Here is a 17,463-nt window from a genome sequence, read left to right as displayed (position 1 = left end):
CTATTCTTGTTTTCTTTTCTTTTTATTTATTTATTTTTTATTCTTTTTACTGTTCTGATTGAGTGTTTTGGGTTTTTTTTTTGCTTCCTTATGTTCCAAATTGCTGATTTGAATCTCAGCTTCATCTACTCGACTGTTGACTCCCTGTAGATTATGCTTCATTTCCGTTAGTGTATCCTTCCTTTCTAACTAGTCCTTCCTATGCTGTTGAGATTCTCACTAAGTTCGGTGAGCACCCTTATAACCGGTGTTTGAACTCTGCATCTCGTAGATCGCTTGCTCCATTTTGTTTAGTTCGTTTTCTGGAATTTTAATCTCTTCTTTTAGTTGGGACGTATTTCTCTGTTTCCTCCTTTTGACAGCCTCCCTGGGTTTGTTTCTGGGTATTAGGTAGAGCCGCTAGGTCTCCCAGGCTTGGTAGAGTGGCCTAATGTAATAGGTGTTCTGTAGGGTCCAGTGGCACAGCCTTTCTAATCACCCAAGCTGGGCCCCCAATGTGCACACACACACCCCACCCCCACCCCACCCCCACCTCCGTGTGGAGTGTGTGCACCCTCCTCTTGTAGTTGAAACTTGATTGCTGTTGGCCTGTCAATGGGAGGGACTTACCCTGGGCTGATCAGCTGCAAGGACTGGCTGTGACCACCGACCATTGTGGAGGATCAGCTGTGGAGGGGCCCACCCCACAGAGCAGGACTTACTTCAATGGGGCTCTGGTGCCCTCTGAGTCCACCCTTGAGTGTGTTGCTTGTAGAGGAGATTGGGTGGTGACACTTTGACCTGGTCGGAAGCTGCCCACTGGGTGCGCTGGCTCTGGGCAAGCTCCAGCCAGACCCCAGCTGCTCTGTGATTCTGCTCTTTGTTCAGTGTCCTGTGTTTCTGCTCCAGGCTTTTCTGGGTGCCAACTATTTGTGGCTTGTTTTGTTTTTAACCCCCTTGGCAGTGGGAGCTCCTGCTACAATCCTGGTGCTGACTGAAGCACATGGTGAAGGAGAGATGGGTGTCCTCCCAGTGCCCTGTTGGCTGACCCCTGGGCTGTGGGTGAAGGGCCTAGTAGTGGAGAGGCCACTGAGGGCCAAGGCTGGATGGGAAGGCTCCATGCTGGATGCTGTCCTGGTAGAAGGAGGATGTGGACTGATGGGTTGCTGGTTCAATTCTTGGTCAGGGCACATGCCTGGGTTTGGGGCTCATCCCCTGTGGCGGGGTGTGCAGGAGGCAGCTGATCAACGTTTAGCTCTCATATCGATGTTTCTCTCTTCTCCCTTCCTCTCTCTCTAAAAATTAATAAACTATTCTTTAAAAAAAGAAGAATTTAAGAACTAATGAATTGAACAGCTGATTTCTTAAATTTTATTATGGTAACATACGCATAACATAAAATTTGCCATTTTGACCATTTGAAAGTTTAAAATTCAGTAACAATTGGTACACCATGATTGTGCAACCATCACTACTGTTTCCAAAATGTTTTCATCCCCCAATGGAAACCCCATACTTATTAAGCAGCCCCCCTCTTTTCCCCACCCCCCAGCTCCTGGAAACCAATCATCTGCTTTCTCTCTCTATGGATTTGCCTATTCTGGGCATTTCATATACATGGAATCATATAATAGGTTACCTTTCATGTCCGACTTATTCATTTAGCATGTTTCAAGGTTCACTCATGTTGTAGCATGTGTTAGAATCTCATCTCTTTTTTGGCTGAATGTATGCTATCGCATGGCTGGACCACATTTTACCTATCGATTCTCCTGTAGATGGACATTTGGGTTGTCTCCCCGCCTCTGCACACACACACACACACACACACACACACACACCCTTTTGGCTGCTGTGATAGTGCTGCTGTGAACATGCATATACATCTTTACGTGCTTTAATTCTTCGGGGTGTACACTTGGGAGTGGAATTGCTGGGCCGTACGGCAGCTCTATGCTAACTTACTGAGGAACTTGCAGGGGAGGACGGAGGCCGAGAGGTGGCCCACCAAGCAGCAGGCCTGTCGCTGCACCCAGTGCCTCATGGAGAAACTGAGGCTCAGCCCCACCCAAGTCCCTGGCTCCAGGCCCCTCTCCCCTCTGTGGGTCACCCAGGCCACCCTCACTCTTCCAGGCAGCAGGTCACCTGCAGGAAGGGGTTGTCATGGAAACCCCCGCGGTGGAAAGTCCAGAATTCTACAAGAGTCTCTTTGCTAATCTCCAAGCAAGTGGCTGGGTGACGCCGCATGGGGCAGGCTGGGCTGGAGGGCACAGGTGCGCCTGCAAGGGGCTCACGGCTTTAAAAAAGTGAAGTGAGGACATTTTTTAATTCCCCTGGAACCATTGTGTATGGCTAAGGGCCCCTCAGCCCACTGGGGTGGGGCGCAGGGTGACCTGGGAGGAGGAGGATGCTCAAAGGAGAGGGGTGCTGAGCTACTGGAGGCCATGCTCAGGGGTCACCCCGAAAGCCTCGGTTCCCGGGCACCCCTGCGTGCTGGCCTGGCAGCGCCATTAGATGTGACATGAAGTGGCTTTGCGTTCCTGAGGCCAGGGGCCCACGTGAGTGGGGGGACTGGGGACTGGGAGCGCTGATCTAGAAGCTTCCTTTGCAAAGAAAAGAAAGGCCAACAGACTGCTGGCAGGTGCAGAGCGGCGCCGGCGGCCGCGTCCTACTCGGTTACAGGGAAGTTTCCAGTCCGGCCCCTCGGGCAGCTCCCGGCCCTGATTGGCTTTGGGGCAGCACAGCCTTTGCTCTTTCTGGGGGAGTCGGTCGGTATAACAGCGGCCGGGCGCCCGCAGCCTCAGCCCCGCGGAGGGAGGTGCCCGCCCAGGTGTCCGGCGAGGCTGGGAGAGCGGGAGGCAGACACGGCCCAGACGTCCCACCAGCCCGGCGGCACCCCGTGGCCGCGGGAGCCCAGACGGGGAGAGGGGGCCCCCAGGTCCGCGCGTCCGGACGACCGGATGGCAGGCGAGGCCCGCGGCGGCGGGGACGCGGCGCTGCGCCGCCTCCTGAGGCTGCACCGCACCGAGATCGCCGTGGCCGTGGACAGCGCCTTCCCGCTGCTGCACGCGCTGGCCGACCACGACGTGGTCCCCGAGGACAAGTTCCAGGTGCGCCCCGACTCCGACCCCCCCTCCCCCAGACTCCCCAAGCCCCGCCCAGGAGCCGGTCAGGTCCGGGAAAGGTCCCTGATGGATCCGCCCGGCCCCTACCGCCCCTAAGCGCCACTCTAAGGCCCCCAACCACCCCCACGCCCCGCCCACGAGCCAGATGGACAGCCCCCAGGGCCAGTTAGAGGTTGGCCCTGCCCCAATGCCTTAGCCCTCTCCAAGCCCCAGCCACCAGCCTGGGGGTCCGTCTCCAGGGCAAATTCCAGATGTGCCCCCAACGCAGATCCCCAAATTCCCTCCCAACCCTCCCAAGCCTATGTCCAAGCCAGGGGCATGGTCCCCCAAGATGACTTCCAAGTAGCCTCCCTCACCCAGCCCCCATGCCATCCTCAAGCCTGCCCAAGCCAGGGAATGGACACGGTGCCCAGGTCTCCAGCAGCCTCCCCTGGGTTGGCATCTGCCCTCTAGTCCCGCAGTGGAGGCGGGAGGAGGGGGGACTGGGGAAGCGCAGAAGGGCCCCCCACACCCTGCTCTCGCTTCAGGAGACGCTGCGTCTGAAGGAGAAGGAGGGCTGCCCGCAGGCCTTCCACGCGCTGCTCTCCTGGCTCCTGACCCAAGACTCCGCCGCCATCCTGGACTTCTGGAGGGTCCTCTTCAAGGACTACAACCTGGAGAGATATGCCCGGCTGCAGCCCATCCTGGACAGCTTCCCCAAAGGTGGGGCCTGGCTGGGGGCGTGGGGGCGGGGGGGGGGGGGGGGGGGGGGGAGCGGGGTCCCTGCGGGCCAGCCTCCCTGCTGGGGGCTGAGGTGCCTGGAGCCCTGTCGCTGAGCCCCAGTGGGACTGTAAGTGGGAAGAAGTGGGGGGCGGGGGGAGTGTTAGGGAGACTCTGGACCTTACCCAGGACAACCCTGAGTTCTAGGAGGCAAAGGCCCAGGCCTCGTTCACGGTGCCCAGAGGTCAGCTCTGGGCTTGAGGCCTGGCCCCGCCTCTGCCCATGCCCTGCAGATGTGGACCTCAGCCAGCCCCGGAAAGGGAGGAAGCCCCAGGCCGGCCCTAAGGCCCCAGCACAGCTGCCCAGACCCCCCACCAAGAGGAAGGCCCTGGAGGAGCCTCGGGCTGTCCTGCCAGCAGCCCTGTCCCCCAGGCGCACCTCCAGCCCAGGTACGCAGTTCGAAGAGCAGTTCTGGCCATAGATCCCCTGAGAGGCAGGCACCCCAGTCCCCACCACACCTTCTGCACAGCTGCTCTGGGAGCATCTGTCCCACCTGATCACAGAAGCCAGCCTGGGGGCAGCAGGGGTCCTTTCCGGGGCGGGTGGTTTAGTGCCCATGAAGTAGGCAGGTGGGTGGCACTTCCTTTTCACTGATGTGAACACCAGAGCCCTGTAAAGCCAGGGGACCCCTGGGAGTCGGAAGACCACCCCCTCTCGCCGGAGCTCTCCACCCTGCCCGCCCACTGGCCCCTGAGTGGAGGGCAGGGCCCGCTGCCGCAGCTCCCCCCACAGGCTCCCAGGTGAAGGCCAAGCACGTGAAGAAGCAGGAGAGCACCTCAGAGCCGCAGTGCCTCCCGCTGGGCAATGGTGAGCAGGCCCAAGGCCTCCCTGCTCCTGGGCCAGGGTGTGGGGGTCCAGCAGGCGGACTGGGGAGGGGGCTGTCCTCTAGGACCTGTCCTGGGACCTGGGACCATGGCATCTCACCCCAAAGCCACTTCCAGGAAAGAGGGCGCGCCTCGGGCTACCCCTCCTGTGCCCTTCCTTCAGGGCTAGCTCCCCTCTGCTTCCTCCAGGGAAGCCAAGGTCCTTTGTCTGGATTCAGCCTGGCCTTGTCCCCTCCCTGCCCCAAGACACAGGGCCCCAGAGACCCGCTGTGGTCCCCTGGTGCCTCCCTCCCAGCACAGCCCAGGGCCATGTTCCGGGGGAACCTGATCATTCCTGCTTGCCTGCCATGTTCAGTTGGCGCGCGCACACACACACACACACACACACAGTCTCTGCTCTGACACATGGGCTGTGTGTGTGTGTGTGTGTGTGTGTGTGTAGGGGCTGGGCCCCCTCCAAGGCCTTCCCTGAGCGGAAGGAAAGAAGCATTCTGCCCCCCAGGTGCCTCTTGCTCCCCACTGCGTGCATGGAGGAGGTGCTCAGGGTGACCCCCACCTGCTGCTCCCTTCCCCAGGAATTCAGACTATGTCCGCTTCGGTCCAGAGAGCCGTGGCTGTGTCGTCTGGGGATGTCCCAGGAGCCTGCGGGGCTGTGGAGGGGATCCTCATCCAGCAGGTGTTTGAGTCAGGTAGACGGTGCTGGCCCCTGAGATCCGCGTCCCCCCTTAACTCTCTGGTGGCCCCAGAGCAGACAGGACCGTGGACAAGGCAGCCAGTGTCCCCCGAGTGGTTCTGGCTCTGGGAGGGTGGGAGGCACGAAGGCTCCCCGAGGTGGGCGTGGGGGCTCCTGAACAAGCAGGCCAGGGGACGTCTGGTCTGAGAGGCCAGCGGTCCAGGGCCACACCCTGGATCACCTCCGTCCACCTGGATGGGCCACTTCAGGATCACAGGCTCACCTCCTTGAACGTCCTCAGCTTCCAAGTCTGAGGCCTGTGGGAGGCCTGTGCTGCTCAGACCTCCGGGGAGGGGGCTGCTCTCTTGCAGGACAGCTTGCAGCACCCCTTCTCTGCACTTCCTTACTCCATCCGCTGTTCGGGCACCAGCTGAGGACACAGAGGACAGCCCGGCCCAGCTGGCCCCTCGGAGCTGCTGGGGGCCCTGGTCTCTTTGGGGAGGGACCCAAGGACCCTGCAGTGGCTTCTCGGGGCTGTTAGGCCACATTACCACTAACTGGGTGGCGTAAAGCAACAGAAATTCCAAAATCTCGGTGTCTGCAAAGCCACTCTCGAGGAGGCTCAGGGCAGAAGCTGTCCTGCCTCTTCCAGATCCTCCTTCCCTGGTTCCCTGGTTCCCTGGTTCCCTGGTTCCCTGGTTCCCTGGCTTGGAGTCCAGTCACTCCAGCCTCTGCCTCTGTCATCACAGGGCCTCCTCCCTGTCTCTCTGTGTTCTCTCCTCTTCTCACAAGGACACCGGTCATTGGACATAGGGTCCAGTGCAAGCTCATTGTAACTAATTACATCTCCGAAGACCCTACTTTCAAATAAGGTCCCGCACCCACATTCCAGGTGGACATGGATTTGGGGGACACACGATACAGTTCCCAGCAGAGAACCCTCCTCACTGGGGCGGGTGGGGGAGAAGGAGCATCCAGCTGCAGAGCTCCCGGCCTCTCTGCCACCTGCTGGCCACTGGCCTGGGCCTGCGGTGCAGCTGAGCAGGGCCACCTGGGCAGGCGGCCGGCCAGTCAGCCTCTCCTCCCAGGTGGCACCCAGAAGTGCATCCAGGTTGGTGGTGTTTACACTCCCAGCAAGTTTGAAGACCCCGGCGGGGGGAAGAGCAAAGCCCGCAGCGGCAGTGGCCTGAAGACCCTGGTCCGAGCAAAGGGTCCCCAGGTTGCTGCCCCTGTAAGTGCAGCCATGTGGTTCCCACCCCCAGTACACACAGTGGCTGCGGGGGCTCCCTGCCTGGACTGTCTCCCCTGTTGGTGACCCTGCCTTCTCCCTGGCAGGCTGCAGAGGACCCGCGAGCAGGCCAGCAGGACAGGGTCCCGGCCCCCCATCCCCTCCCCCTCCCTAGCGAGCCCCAGCTCCACCAGGTAACTCCCAGACGTGGGGGTGGGGGGAGGGTGCCCTCATCCCCATGACGCCAGGGCTTGCCACTTGTTCAGGGCACTCACTCAGTGACTGCAGGACAGGCGTATGCCCCTGTTCACATGGGGAGCTCTTTTTCCTCAATGGTATCTTTTTTCTGATAACACACAATTGTAACAATTCAAATAAGTCCGAGAAAGTGCGTCTTGCCGGGCTTTTAAAAATGTTTGGTCCAGATGCCAGCTGTCCCTGGCCCATGGATGGTGGTTGCCCCTGCTGGGAGCCAGGAGCCCGAGTGCCAAGCACATCTTTGGGCTCCCGGCAGCGTTTCTTACTGAGGCAGAACTAGTCCGAGATCCCAACCCCTCCACACCAGGCCCTGTCTGGGCCCCAGGATCCAGCAGGACCCATGCCCGCTCTTGGCTGGCAGGTCTGGGAGGACTGTTACAATGAGCGTGCTCATTGCTGTGCATGGCTGCCAGCCTGGCAGTTCAGGGGGCTTCTGGAGGAGGTGGCATCCAGAAGGGCATCATGGGTACATGCAGGCAAGGGCACAAGCAGACTGGAGGCCTCAGGTAGAGGGGACATCAGGTGCCCGAGGCGAACAGGAACACCTCTGGGCCTAGCCCTCCTTGCCCTGTGAGGAAGGGGCAGCATGGGGGTGGGTGCCTAGGAGAAACCCGGCTTTCTGAAGGTTCTCCCCAAGAAAGATGGACTTGGCAGGTGCGCAGGGACTAGAATCTCAGAGATGGAAGGGGTCGAGGGCAGGCCCGGGGAGCAGGCATTGGCCAGCAGCGGAGGGGCCAGGGGACCGGGGTGCCCCTGGGGAACCTGCAGTGCAGCCGTTCTGGGGGAGGCTGGGCCCACCCCCTGTCCACCAGAGGATGTGGTCTCTTTCTGGTCAGAAGAACGAGGATGAGTGTGCCGTGTGCCGGGACGGCGGGGAGCTCATCTGCTGTGACGGCTGCCCCCGAGCCTTCCACCTGGCCTGCCTGTCCCCACCGCTCCAGGAGATCCCCAGGTGAGCGCGGCATGCTGGTCACCTCCGCGGCACCCGTCCACCCCCCATCTGGCTTCACAGCCACCTCCACCCACTGACCCTGAGGCCTCCCGGACGTCTCTCGGTTCCACGGGTGGGGAGTGAGGCCCACCTTCAGGGTGCCCTTGGCTCAGGTCACTGGGCAGTGGGGCTGCGGCCTGGGCTGCTCCCACTCCACCTCCCTGCGCGGTCACACTGTCTGGCCAGCACTCAGCCTGGCCAGCAGGGCCCTGAGGGTGGTGAAGCAGAATGGATGGCGGAAGCAGAGTGGCCAGCCTGTCCCCTCTGACTCCACACCCCCGGGCAAACTCCCTCAAGCAGCTGACCCCTCCACCCCCAGGTGAAGTCGGGCCACAAAGCTGCACCCCAAGGGCCGGTCTACCTCCTGGTGCACCCTCTCCAGCCCACCAGGAGAGCCTTGCCCTCTACCACCCGTGATCACAGGTCATGGTGGCCTGCGGGGAGGGCCTAGGAGGAGTTGTCGCCCTGGCTCTGCCCCTGCTCGCTGTGTGACCTTGACCAGGTCACATCTCTCTCTGAGATACCTCTGCACTAAAACAAGGGGGTTCGGCCCAGATCCCTGTCCAGCTCCCCTGCCCCAGACACTGACTGTCCGTCATTCTTCCATTCTCTTCCTTCCTGCCCTTAACCATGTGGTGGGTCCAGGGTATAAACACCAGCCCAGGGAGGCCCCACCTGCAGGCCAAGCCCCTGACAACAGGCACAGGCGGCTGCAGGTGGGGGTGTGGGGCACTCTTGGGGCTCATTTGAGAAGTACCATGGGGACACTGATCTTGTTGGTGAGGTCCATCTCACCAGAGGCAAATATTGGGCATCCTTGTCTCTTCTGATGACTGGCTGGGCGGGCGCTTCCACTGTGGCTCTGCCCACTTCCTGCCCGGGCCTTGGTTTCCCCATCTGTGAAAGGGAAGGGTGACGTGGACGAGCCCTCAGGCCTCCCTGAGCTTTGGGTTTGGGAAGCTACCGAGCCTTCTGCCTTGCTCTGCATGCCTCCGGCCGGTGACAAAATGAGCAGTGGTACTTGGAGGTGCTCCAGCTGCCTCCAGGGAAGAGCCCAGCCAGACCTGCCTGGGGCCAAGGAGCCACCTGCGGAGACCCCGGTAAGCACAGGCCCCCTGTCCTCCTGGAGTCCCTGCCCGCTGGCCACGTCTGGGGTTGGGCCTGCCCAGTCAACCATGTGCCCTGGCCTGGCCACATCCATTCAACTTTCTATAGTAGGGCCTGAGGGGTGCCAGCTACTGGGCCGCTGCCCTTACAGTGGCCCCGTTTCTCAGTGCTTGAACTGGGGTGCCTCGGCTCAGTCAGCCCAACACGAGGGATGTGCTTTGACCACTGATAATGTTCACCCCAAAATGTTTTAGTGTCTGATGCAGCAAAGACATGAAGGATATGACACATGCCTGGATGTAGGTGGAGGGTTTACCTCGACAGTCCCTGAGGCCTTTGGGCACCCCATCTTTAGATGGGGAAAGGGCGAAGGGTAGAGGACCACAGAGCTGGGACTGCACCCGGCCTTTCTGACCCGTGCGGCGTTCCTTGCACACCAGCCCCAGTTCCCCGCAGTCACTAACTCCCTGGGTGGTGCCGGGCAGGTCCCTGCAGCCCCTCTGAGCCCCGAGCCCCTGGTTCCAGGTCATCCTGGGACTGCGGTCCTCAGGAGAGGAGGTGAAGGGACCGCTCAGGGAGCTCCCCGCTGGTATGGACACTGCTGTCGCCTACAAGCACCTGCTGAACCCACCTTCAGGGCCCCCCCTGCCCATCCTGGACCCCTCCACCCTCCGCCCCCTACTCAGTGTGGGCCCTGAGGGGCAGCAGGTGAGGGGGCGAGGGCCCTGGGTCTGGTGTTGCCTTGAGGGTGCTCAGGGCTGGCAGGGCAGCCTGAAGTAGGAGGAAAGTGACTCACAGGGGGAAAGTGGGAGGGGAAAGTGGGCTGGAGTCTAAGGGGGTTAGGAGTCAGGACTGGGGGCGGGGCTCTGCCTGGAGCAGCCAGATTGACCATGGGGAGGGCAGGTGGGAAGAAGCTGGAGGAGGCACAGGGGGTGGGTGCGGTGGGAGAGCACCCAGAACAGGGGGTGGGGCTGTGGAGGGATGCCTTCAGGGGTGAAGCATCCTTATCGTTCCCGAAACACCCAACCCTAAAAGAGGCTGGACGATAAAGGGGGCTGGGATGGCATTTGGGGGAGTCCCCATGTACCCCAGCTCTTCATGCCTCGTTTGGAGAGTGCCATTTCGGAGACCCCTTGGCCAGTCCTGAAGGGGGCCAGTCCCACCAAGGAGGAGCGAGGCTGGGGCACCTGGTTACCCCGGGCTGCAGCCAGGCACCCTCCCTCGGGGGCTGGGACCCCAAACTACCCCTCCCCTGCGCGCGCCCCACCCCGTGGTCCAGCCCCGGCGGGTCCCTGGGATAGGGGAGGGTGCAGGATGGGTAGCGCTCCCTTCCCGGCCGCCGTCACGGTGCGGTCCGCCCCGCAGGGCCCGGCGTCCGGCGCGCGGTGCGGAGTGTGCGGGGACGGCACGGACGCGCTGCGGTGCGCGCACTGCGCCGCCGCCTTCCACTGGCGCTGCCACTTCCCCGCCGGCGCCCGGCCAGGGTGAGTGCGATGGCCCGGGGGTGGGGGCGCGCCCAGCGGCTCCGCGAGGGTCCCTCCTGCACCCCACCACCCCCGGCCGAGCCCGGGCCGCCCGCAGCCTGTCCTCCGCTCTGCGCAGAGCCGTCCTGCGCTGCAGATCCTGCTCCGGAGACCCCGGCCCGGCCCCCGGGGAGGCGGCGCCCGCCCCGAGCCCTGCCCGCCCGGCGCCCGGGGCGGCCAAGGTGAGTGCCCCCCTGGGGGGAGGGGCCCCGTGGGGTGGAGAGGTGGAGGAGGAGCATCTGGAGAAGCAGCTCTGGCGCCAATTTCCCGGGATTTCATCACACCCCGCAACACGTGTTCCTTATTTCTATGCAGTGGTTTTGTTTAAAGAGACTCCTTGTTGGTAATTTAAATCTATTGGAAAAGGAAGCCCGCCTAAGCAATGGCCCCAGGTTGGATCACGTCTGTGCCCAGAGCTCCCCTGACCCCCGTGTCCTTCCCCAGCCCGGGAGTGCCCGGTGGGATGGGGTGAGAGGTGGGTTGGGGCGAGGGGCGAGCGGAAAGGAGACCCCACGGTGAGGTGAGCATGCGCACGCGATGACGTAGGATAAACCACCCGTGCAACGCCCCCCCCCCCCCAAGGAAGTCTAAACTTGCTGAGCATTTTTTAAAAATATATTTTTATTGATTTCAGTGAGGAAGGGAGAGCGAGAGAGAGAAACATCAGTGATAAGAGAGAACCACTGGTTGGCTGCCCCCTGCACACTCCACACGGGGGGGGGGGGGGGGGGGTCGAGCCCCAAACCCCTGCATGTGCCTTGATGGGGAATCGAACCCTGACCTCCTGGTTTATAGGTCGATGTTTAACCACTGAGCCACATGGGCCTGGTTAGAGCATTTTTTAAAAAAGCATTTAAAAAATTTTTAAAGCACGCCCCATACTGGGGATCCAGTCCACAATCCAGGCATGTGCCCTTGACCTGACTTGAACCCAGGACTCTTCAGTTCACAGGCCCATGCTCTATCCACTGAGCCAAACCAGCTAGGGCTGTAGAGACTTTTTATAAAAATTTATCTGGCTCAAAACAGGATAAGCCTGGAAGCAAGATCTCAACAGACTGAGAAAAATGCTCCACGGAATAAAGTTTGCGGTTTTTTCTCTGCACTGAGGTTCAGGAGCAGGGGTCCTCAAACTTTTTAAACAGGGGGCTAGTTCACTGTCCCTCAGACCGTTGGAGGGCCGGACTATAGTTTAAAAAAAAAACTATGAACAAATTCCTATGCACACTGCACATATCTTATTTTGAAGTAAAAAAACAAAACGGGAACAAATACAATATTTGTATTTGCATGTGGCCCGTGGGCCGTAGTTTGAGGATCCCTGTTCAGGAGGGACCACAGGGAAGATGGGTGGAGGTGGCAGAAAGCAAGGCCCGGGTGGGAGTATAGGACAGTTAAGACTGTGTGCCGTCTAGAGGGGTCACGCTTTAGAAGGAGGGGTCTGACGGGGGCATTTCAAAGGCTTGTTAACCGGATGCATAGAAACAATGGATGGGTTGGTTTAAGGCCAGGAAAAGCCTTTTACTAAAGAAGTTCAATGCCTCTGACAATCCACCGTGACCTGCACGGTTAGGAGTTTATGGTCAGATCGTCCTGTGAGGAACTTTCCATAGAACCCCATTTCTATGCACACCCCACTCCTCCAGCAGCCCTGGGTGGGGCCCTTCCCAGCCCCATCCTGCAGCCATGAGTCCCTGGGGAGAAGTCACTCTCTCCATCCTCTTTGTCCAGGAGGAGATGCAGCCAAGGCCCCAGCAGCTGAGCAGCAGGCGTCTGGGGCTCCCTCAGAATCTGGGGGGTCCCGTGTCCCCCAGTCAGGAGCCCCCAGAGGGTGGCACCTCTTGCCCTAGCTGCCCTATGCAGAGGCCTCCCTGACCACATCCCTGGCCTGGAGGAATCTTTGGGGGCCCCAGAGGTCCTGCCCGCATCCAGGCCATACTGCATCCAGGCCCCGCCCAGGAGGCTCTTGGGACCCCCTGGCAGGGCTCACAGCTGCCTGGTCCCCACCCGTCTGCACAGGGTGTGCCCAAGCCAGCTCACCGCCTCCAGGCAGCCTTGGGGGGTGGGTCTCCCAGGAGGGGATGCCTCCCTCCAGAATCTGCTTCCTTTATTGAGACCTGGTTTCTTTTCATTGTGATGTAAAATGTCGGGCCACTTTGGAGTCAAAAGTTGCAGCTCGCTTTGCCCCAGACCATTTCCTGAAAGCCTCGGCACACCTTGGGGCTGTGGGCCTGTGCTTATCAGACCCACCCAGGTGGAATGCTGGTATTTCCTGTTCTGAGCTACAAACCCGGCACTTTCACTTGGTTCCACTGTAGTAGGGACTTCTCCCCTCCTGGCCGGAGCCTCATTCCCTGCTCTGGCACCTTGCCCAGGGGCATGGTTGGCTGGCCTTGGACCAGGCACTTTCCTCTCGGGACTTCAGTTTTCCATCGGTGATGGGTTGATGGGGTTCTCTCAGTCACCTCACATTCCCCAGAGGGCCACATGGCGTGTGGAGCAGGCACATCTGGGGGCTGGGGGCAGGCAGCTTGGGCAGGCAGCTCCCAGCGCACTCCTGTCCACCCTGCCAGTGCCCACTGCCTCCAGAGGAGCTAGGTGTTAGAATTCAGTTTTCAGCCCCCCCAGCACCTGCAGTGCCTCCACTGCCCTGGCACCTGCCACCCACCCCCAGTCCCTGATGCCTCTGCAGGGAGTTCTGCTTCCATGGGGATGTCCCTAACTGGGGTGTGGAAGTTGGGGTGACCTCCCTTTCCTGGGTTCCAGGCAGGGGATGATTCTACTGGTCACGAGCCCGTTCTGCACAGGGATGACCTGGAGTCCCTCCTGAGCGAGGTAACACATCACCTGGCCTCCACCTTGTCCTTACTGCTCCCCCTAACCCCCATCCCCAAGCCAGCCAGCACCCGAGCCACAGGAGGGGCAAGGAGTCCCGGCTCTGGACCCTCCAAGCACCCCAGGGCAACATGCTCCAGCATGGCCCTGACCCCTCTATGCACGTGAGCACACAAACGCAACAAGGGGACCCTGAGCTGCTCCCCCTTCCAGCTGGCTTGCAGGTCCTGGTGCCCAGACATGGGGGGTTGCAGAACCCCAGCAACAGGGCCACCAAAGCCTGACTTGGTGGCCGTGCCTTTTCCCAGGGCGGGTGGGGGCCCAGGAGCTCTGCTGTTTGTGGCTCTCTCCCTCCTCTTCCTGACCCAGGCCTCTGCCTGAAGATGAGCAGCTAGATTTGCTGGGAAGAAAAATGTGGCTTTTAGGGGCCTCATCTTCTCTGGACAGGAGGTCAACACCTCCAGCCATTTCCCTGTCCCAGGTGGCCAGATGTGGGCGGGGCGGGCATACCTTTCGTGGGAGGTTCTGGCCGGGTCCCAGTGCCCTGGTTCTGCTCTGTCCTGCAGCACTCCTTCGATGGCATCCTGCAGTGGGCCATCCAGAGCATGTCCCGCCCGCTGGCTGAGGTGCCCACCTTCCCCTCCTGATCCGGAGGGCCCAAGCCTGGAAGCATGGAGGGGAAGGGGCCGGGTGAGATCAGATCCCATCCCTGTGAGTGCCCACTTACTTGTGCTCACGGTGACTCTGCTCTGAGAGGGACGGAGGGACAAGCTCCCTCGCCCCTGGAGCTGTCCAGGTTAGAGCCAAGAGGAACTGACAAGTTCCAAGTATTGTCTGTGCCGCTTGTAAACACAACCTGTCTTTGTAAACACAAGCCATCATGTGCACTAAAATTAAAGTCACGTCTGTGTGGGTTTAACATGTTCTCCAGTGGATGGGGTGTGTTTATTTTGGGGGGTTTGAACCCATGTTTCTGGGGCCTGAAGTATAGGTGGAGCTGGCTGGATGGAAACTCACAGAAATGGGAAGAGAAATGTCAGTGAGCAGCTCCACTCTGCCCTCTGCTGGGAGCGCTCGGGCGCTGCCTTTGGCCCGGAGGCAAGTCCAGGTTCCACGTTTGGCCTGGTCCCGCCCACCTCTGTCTCTGCCCCCACCGTGCTCCTGCTTGCCTGTGTTTCTGAGGGGCCAAGCTCATCCACCCCAGGGCCTTTGCAGGGCTGCTCCCTCTGTTCAGATTTCCTTCCCTGGATGCTTTGCGGTCTGTTTTCTCAGCATTGAGAGCTCAGCTCCAACGCCACCTCATGCATTCAGTTATTCACTCACTCACTCATTCAATCATTCATTCTTTCAAGAAACTTCCTTGTGGATTTTCTATGCACTGAGCCTTTTTCCAGGCTTGGGGTCCCAGGGGGAAATTCCAGTGGTGGGATGGACCGCGTACAAGAGGAAGGTGCAGAGGCAGGACTGGGGTCAGAGGGCAGAGCATGCTAGGGGAGGGGCCAGTGTATCTGTGCAACAAATCGGAGGTCGTGTGACTGGGGCACACTTCACTGAGTCACACCCAGCTGTAAACAAGTCATGTGAGAGCCCCACCTCAACCCTTAGGCCACGCAGTAAATGAATGATAGGGAAGGTCAGTGGGGTAGGCCTAGCCAAGCAGGGCAGCGGGCAGGCAAATACAGCAGGCTCCAGGTTTCTGGGAGGAAGACCTGGGGAGGGTGGGGCCAGGGCAGGAGTGGGGACTGAGCTCTAGGAGCCTCAGAGCAGGGGCCCTAAAGGACCAGGTGGCTTCGGAAGGCTCCCTGATGGAGCGTCCAGCCCCTCTGCCCTCATTTTCCTCATGGCAACTGCCACGGTCTGAAGCCGGCTTCTGGATTGGTCGGCTTCTTTCCTAGCTGTGTCTGTCTCCCAGAACTTCAGCTGGGGGTCCTGGGGCCCTGCCTGGTTCTTGGCCATGTCCCCAGGGCCTGGCACAGCTGTTGGGTCAGTGTTGGTGGGAGGGGATGGCAAGGCTGTCATAGCTCCTTCACCCGCAGGAACCCATGACAGAAGGCCCAGATGGGGGTCAGAGGCCTGGGAGGAAGGGAAGCAGCCACAGGCCTCCCTGTGAGCAGGCAGCAAAGCTAGGACTTGTACTGACTTGGGTCATGGCTTTTGTTCCCACCCGGGAGGCCCAGGCAGGGAGTGAAGCAGGAATAGGGGTCTCAGTCAAGACGCAGCCCTCGGCCTCTCTGGGGTCTGGCTGGCTCACACAGCCCCTCTGGGGACCCTCTGCCTGTACACGGGCTCCTTAGGCGGCACCTGCAGGGTGGGGCAAGGGAGGGGCAGGCCCCCCTAGGACAGCTCATGTTTAGGGCCTGACTCCCACCAGTGTGGGGTAAGTGCCCCATACCTCTTGGTTGAGCAGCTGTTCCAGGCTGGGCCAGGCCAGGCAGCAATGGGACTGACAGCAATGGGACAGCAATGCCAGGAGCGGATGAAGGAGCCGTGAATGCACTGGGCGTGTCCCAGCGTGGGGGCTGGATCCTGGACAAGGAGAGACACAGAGAAGGGAAGGACTGAAACCAGACAACCAATGGGTCCGGGCTGCCTGTCACTACTTGAGCCAATTAAGCGGAGACAGGGTTGAATCATGTATAAGCATTTATTCCAGTATTGCCAGCAGTATGGGAGAGCAGCAGGTCATCCACAAAAACCTGCTCTGCAGCCCCCATAAGCCAGCTCCTTACTGGTATATGGGGTAGGACAAGTATTACTTGGGGAAGTTGGGATTGTAGGTATGGGAAAGTAAGGATTACTGGCATGGGGGCATGGGTATGCAGGCAATGTGGGACTCCATTGTTTGGACAACAAGATTGTTAATCTTTCCATGATAAAAGGCAGCTCTTGAATGAGAATGGACCACATTCCAAAGTTGACTGGCAGGTCCAAGGTTGACTGGAAGGTCCAAGGTTGTCTCCCACATCAGAGGGTGGGGGTGGGGGTGGGGGGAGGGGGGCGGGATACAACTCCCAGCCAGGTCAGAATGTCCTTCCTTTAACCAACACAAGGCAGTCATGGTTAACAAAGCATGATTAATATTTCCCATAACCATAGCTAGTCCCCAATATTCTATTTTTGCCCCTAACGGGTCCAGACAGGAGGATTGGGAGGGAGCAGCCACAGCAGGCACAGGCTCACTCACCCAGAGCAGGGGAGGAGGGAGTGGAGTGGGGAGCCCTCCCCTGCCCACCTGAGATCCCAGCACTGCTGAGCCCTGCTCCCACCCCCAGAGTGAACCAGGCTGGGTGAAGGTTGCAGAGGCCAGTGGGAATGGCATAGTGGGGATTGTGGCAGTGGGGTGCATGTTAGGGAGCTGACCAGGGCAACCCAGATGCCACGGGCTCCCTGCCCGTCAGTGTCCAGACTCCCCCAGTGCAGCCTCACCGTGAAATCCTCTGTTGCTGGGTCCGGCCCTCTCCTCAGCCCAGTGCAGTCCTGGCACAATTGGGTCTCACCTGGTGGGTCTCAGGGCACCAGACACCCCAGCTTCATCAGAGCCCACCCCTCTAAGACAAGTCCATGGAGGCCGTCCCCAGGTAGCTCGGTGCTTCCATGGACGGCCCAGGGTTACTTCCTCCAATTTAGCTTCTCTTTAGGAGACAGCCTTCAAAGTGTGAGGGCCGGCTGACAGGCTGGAGGCTCAGCTGTCACTGTCTTTGAAATTATGAACAGTTTATGAATTGTGTTTTGTGCTGGGCCCCTGCCCCACAGCACCTGGTCCCGTTTGGAGACTCAGAGGGACTGGCCGATGTGGGGTCATTGCTAAGAATTGGGTGAAGAACCTGGTGTATGTGGACGTGCCCAGTGGGCTCAGAAAAAGACAGTATTTCAGACACAGTTATGCTCAAGGCGGCGGGCAGGCCTGGCTCTCGGCTGGTCACCTGCACTGGACTGAGCGCACACCACACATGCCGCCCCTGGAACTGGAGCTCCGGCCTGACAGTTGACTTGGTGCTCCGAGGACAGCTTTGAGAGGCTGCACATCGTTAATTCCCCCAGGACTCCGAGAGCGCCCTCTGGGGGGTCGGTGGCAGCCCCTGAGGGGACAGGGGCTCCCAGGGCTCCCAGGCACAGGCTGCTCAGTGTGGAAAAGGCCGCTCTGCTCCACCCCAGCGGCCC

The 17,463-nt window shown here is 60.2% G+C and overlaps 1 protein-coding gene across 1 annotated transcript; it reads left to right on the top strand.

Moving 5' to 3' along the window:
• Nucleotides 1-2,939: 2,939 nt before the first annotated feature.
• AIRE (autoimmune regulator) lies at nucleotides 2,940-13,949 on the top strand. The gene is made up of 14 exons (XM_070403785.1): nucleotides 2,940-3,089; nucleotides 3,632-3,806; nucleotides 4,097-4,252; nucleotides 4,596-4,670; nucleotides 5,263-5,376; nucleotides 6,449-6,591; nucleotides 6,696-6,782; nucleotides 7,683-7,798; nucleotides 8,853-8,954; nucleotides 9,457-9,652; nucleotides 10,310-10,428; nucleotides 10,547-10,649; nucleotides 13,234-13,302; nucleotides 13,869-13,949. Exons 1-14 carry the CDS (start codon nucleotides 2,940-2,942, stop codon nucleotides 13,947-13,949), a joined length of 1,686 nt encoding a protein of 561 aa, XP_070259886.1.
• The last annotated feature ends 3,514 nt before the right edge of the window (nucleotides 13,950-17,463 follow it).

Source organism: Myotis yumanensis, unplaced genomic scaffold, assembly GCF_028538775.1.
Source record: "Myotis yumanensis isolate MYYU_CA2020_CCGP unplaced genomic scaffold, mMyoYum1.0.hap1 SCAF_2, whole genome shotgun sequence".
In the NCBI taxonomy this organism is placed as follows: Eukaryota; Metazoa; Chordata; class Mammalia; order Chiroptera; family Vespertilionidae; genus Myotis; species Myotis yumanensis.
Note: the sequence above shows the minus strand (reverse complement) of the source record. Positions and strands in the feature narration are given on the sequence as shown.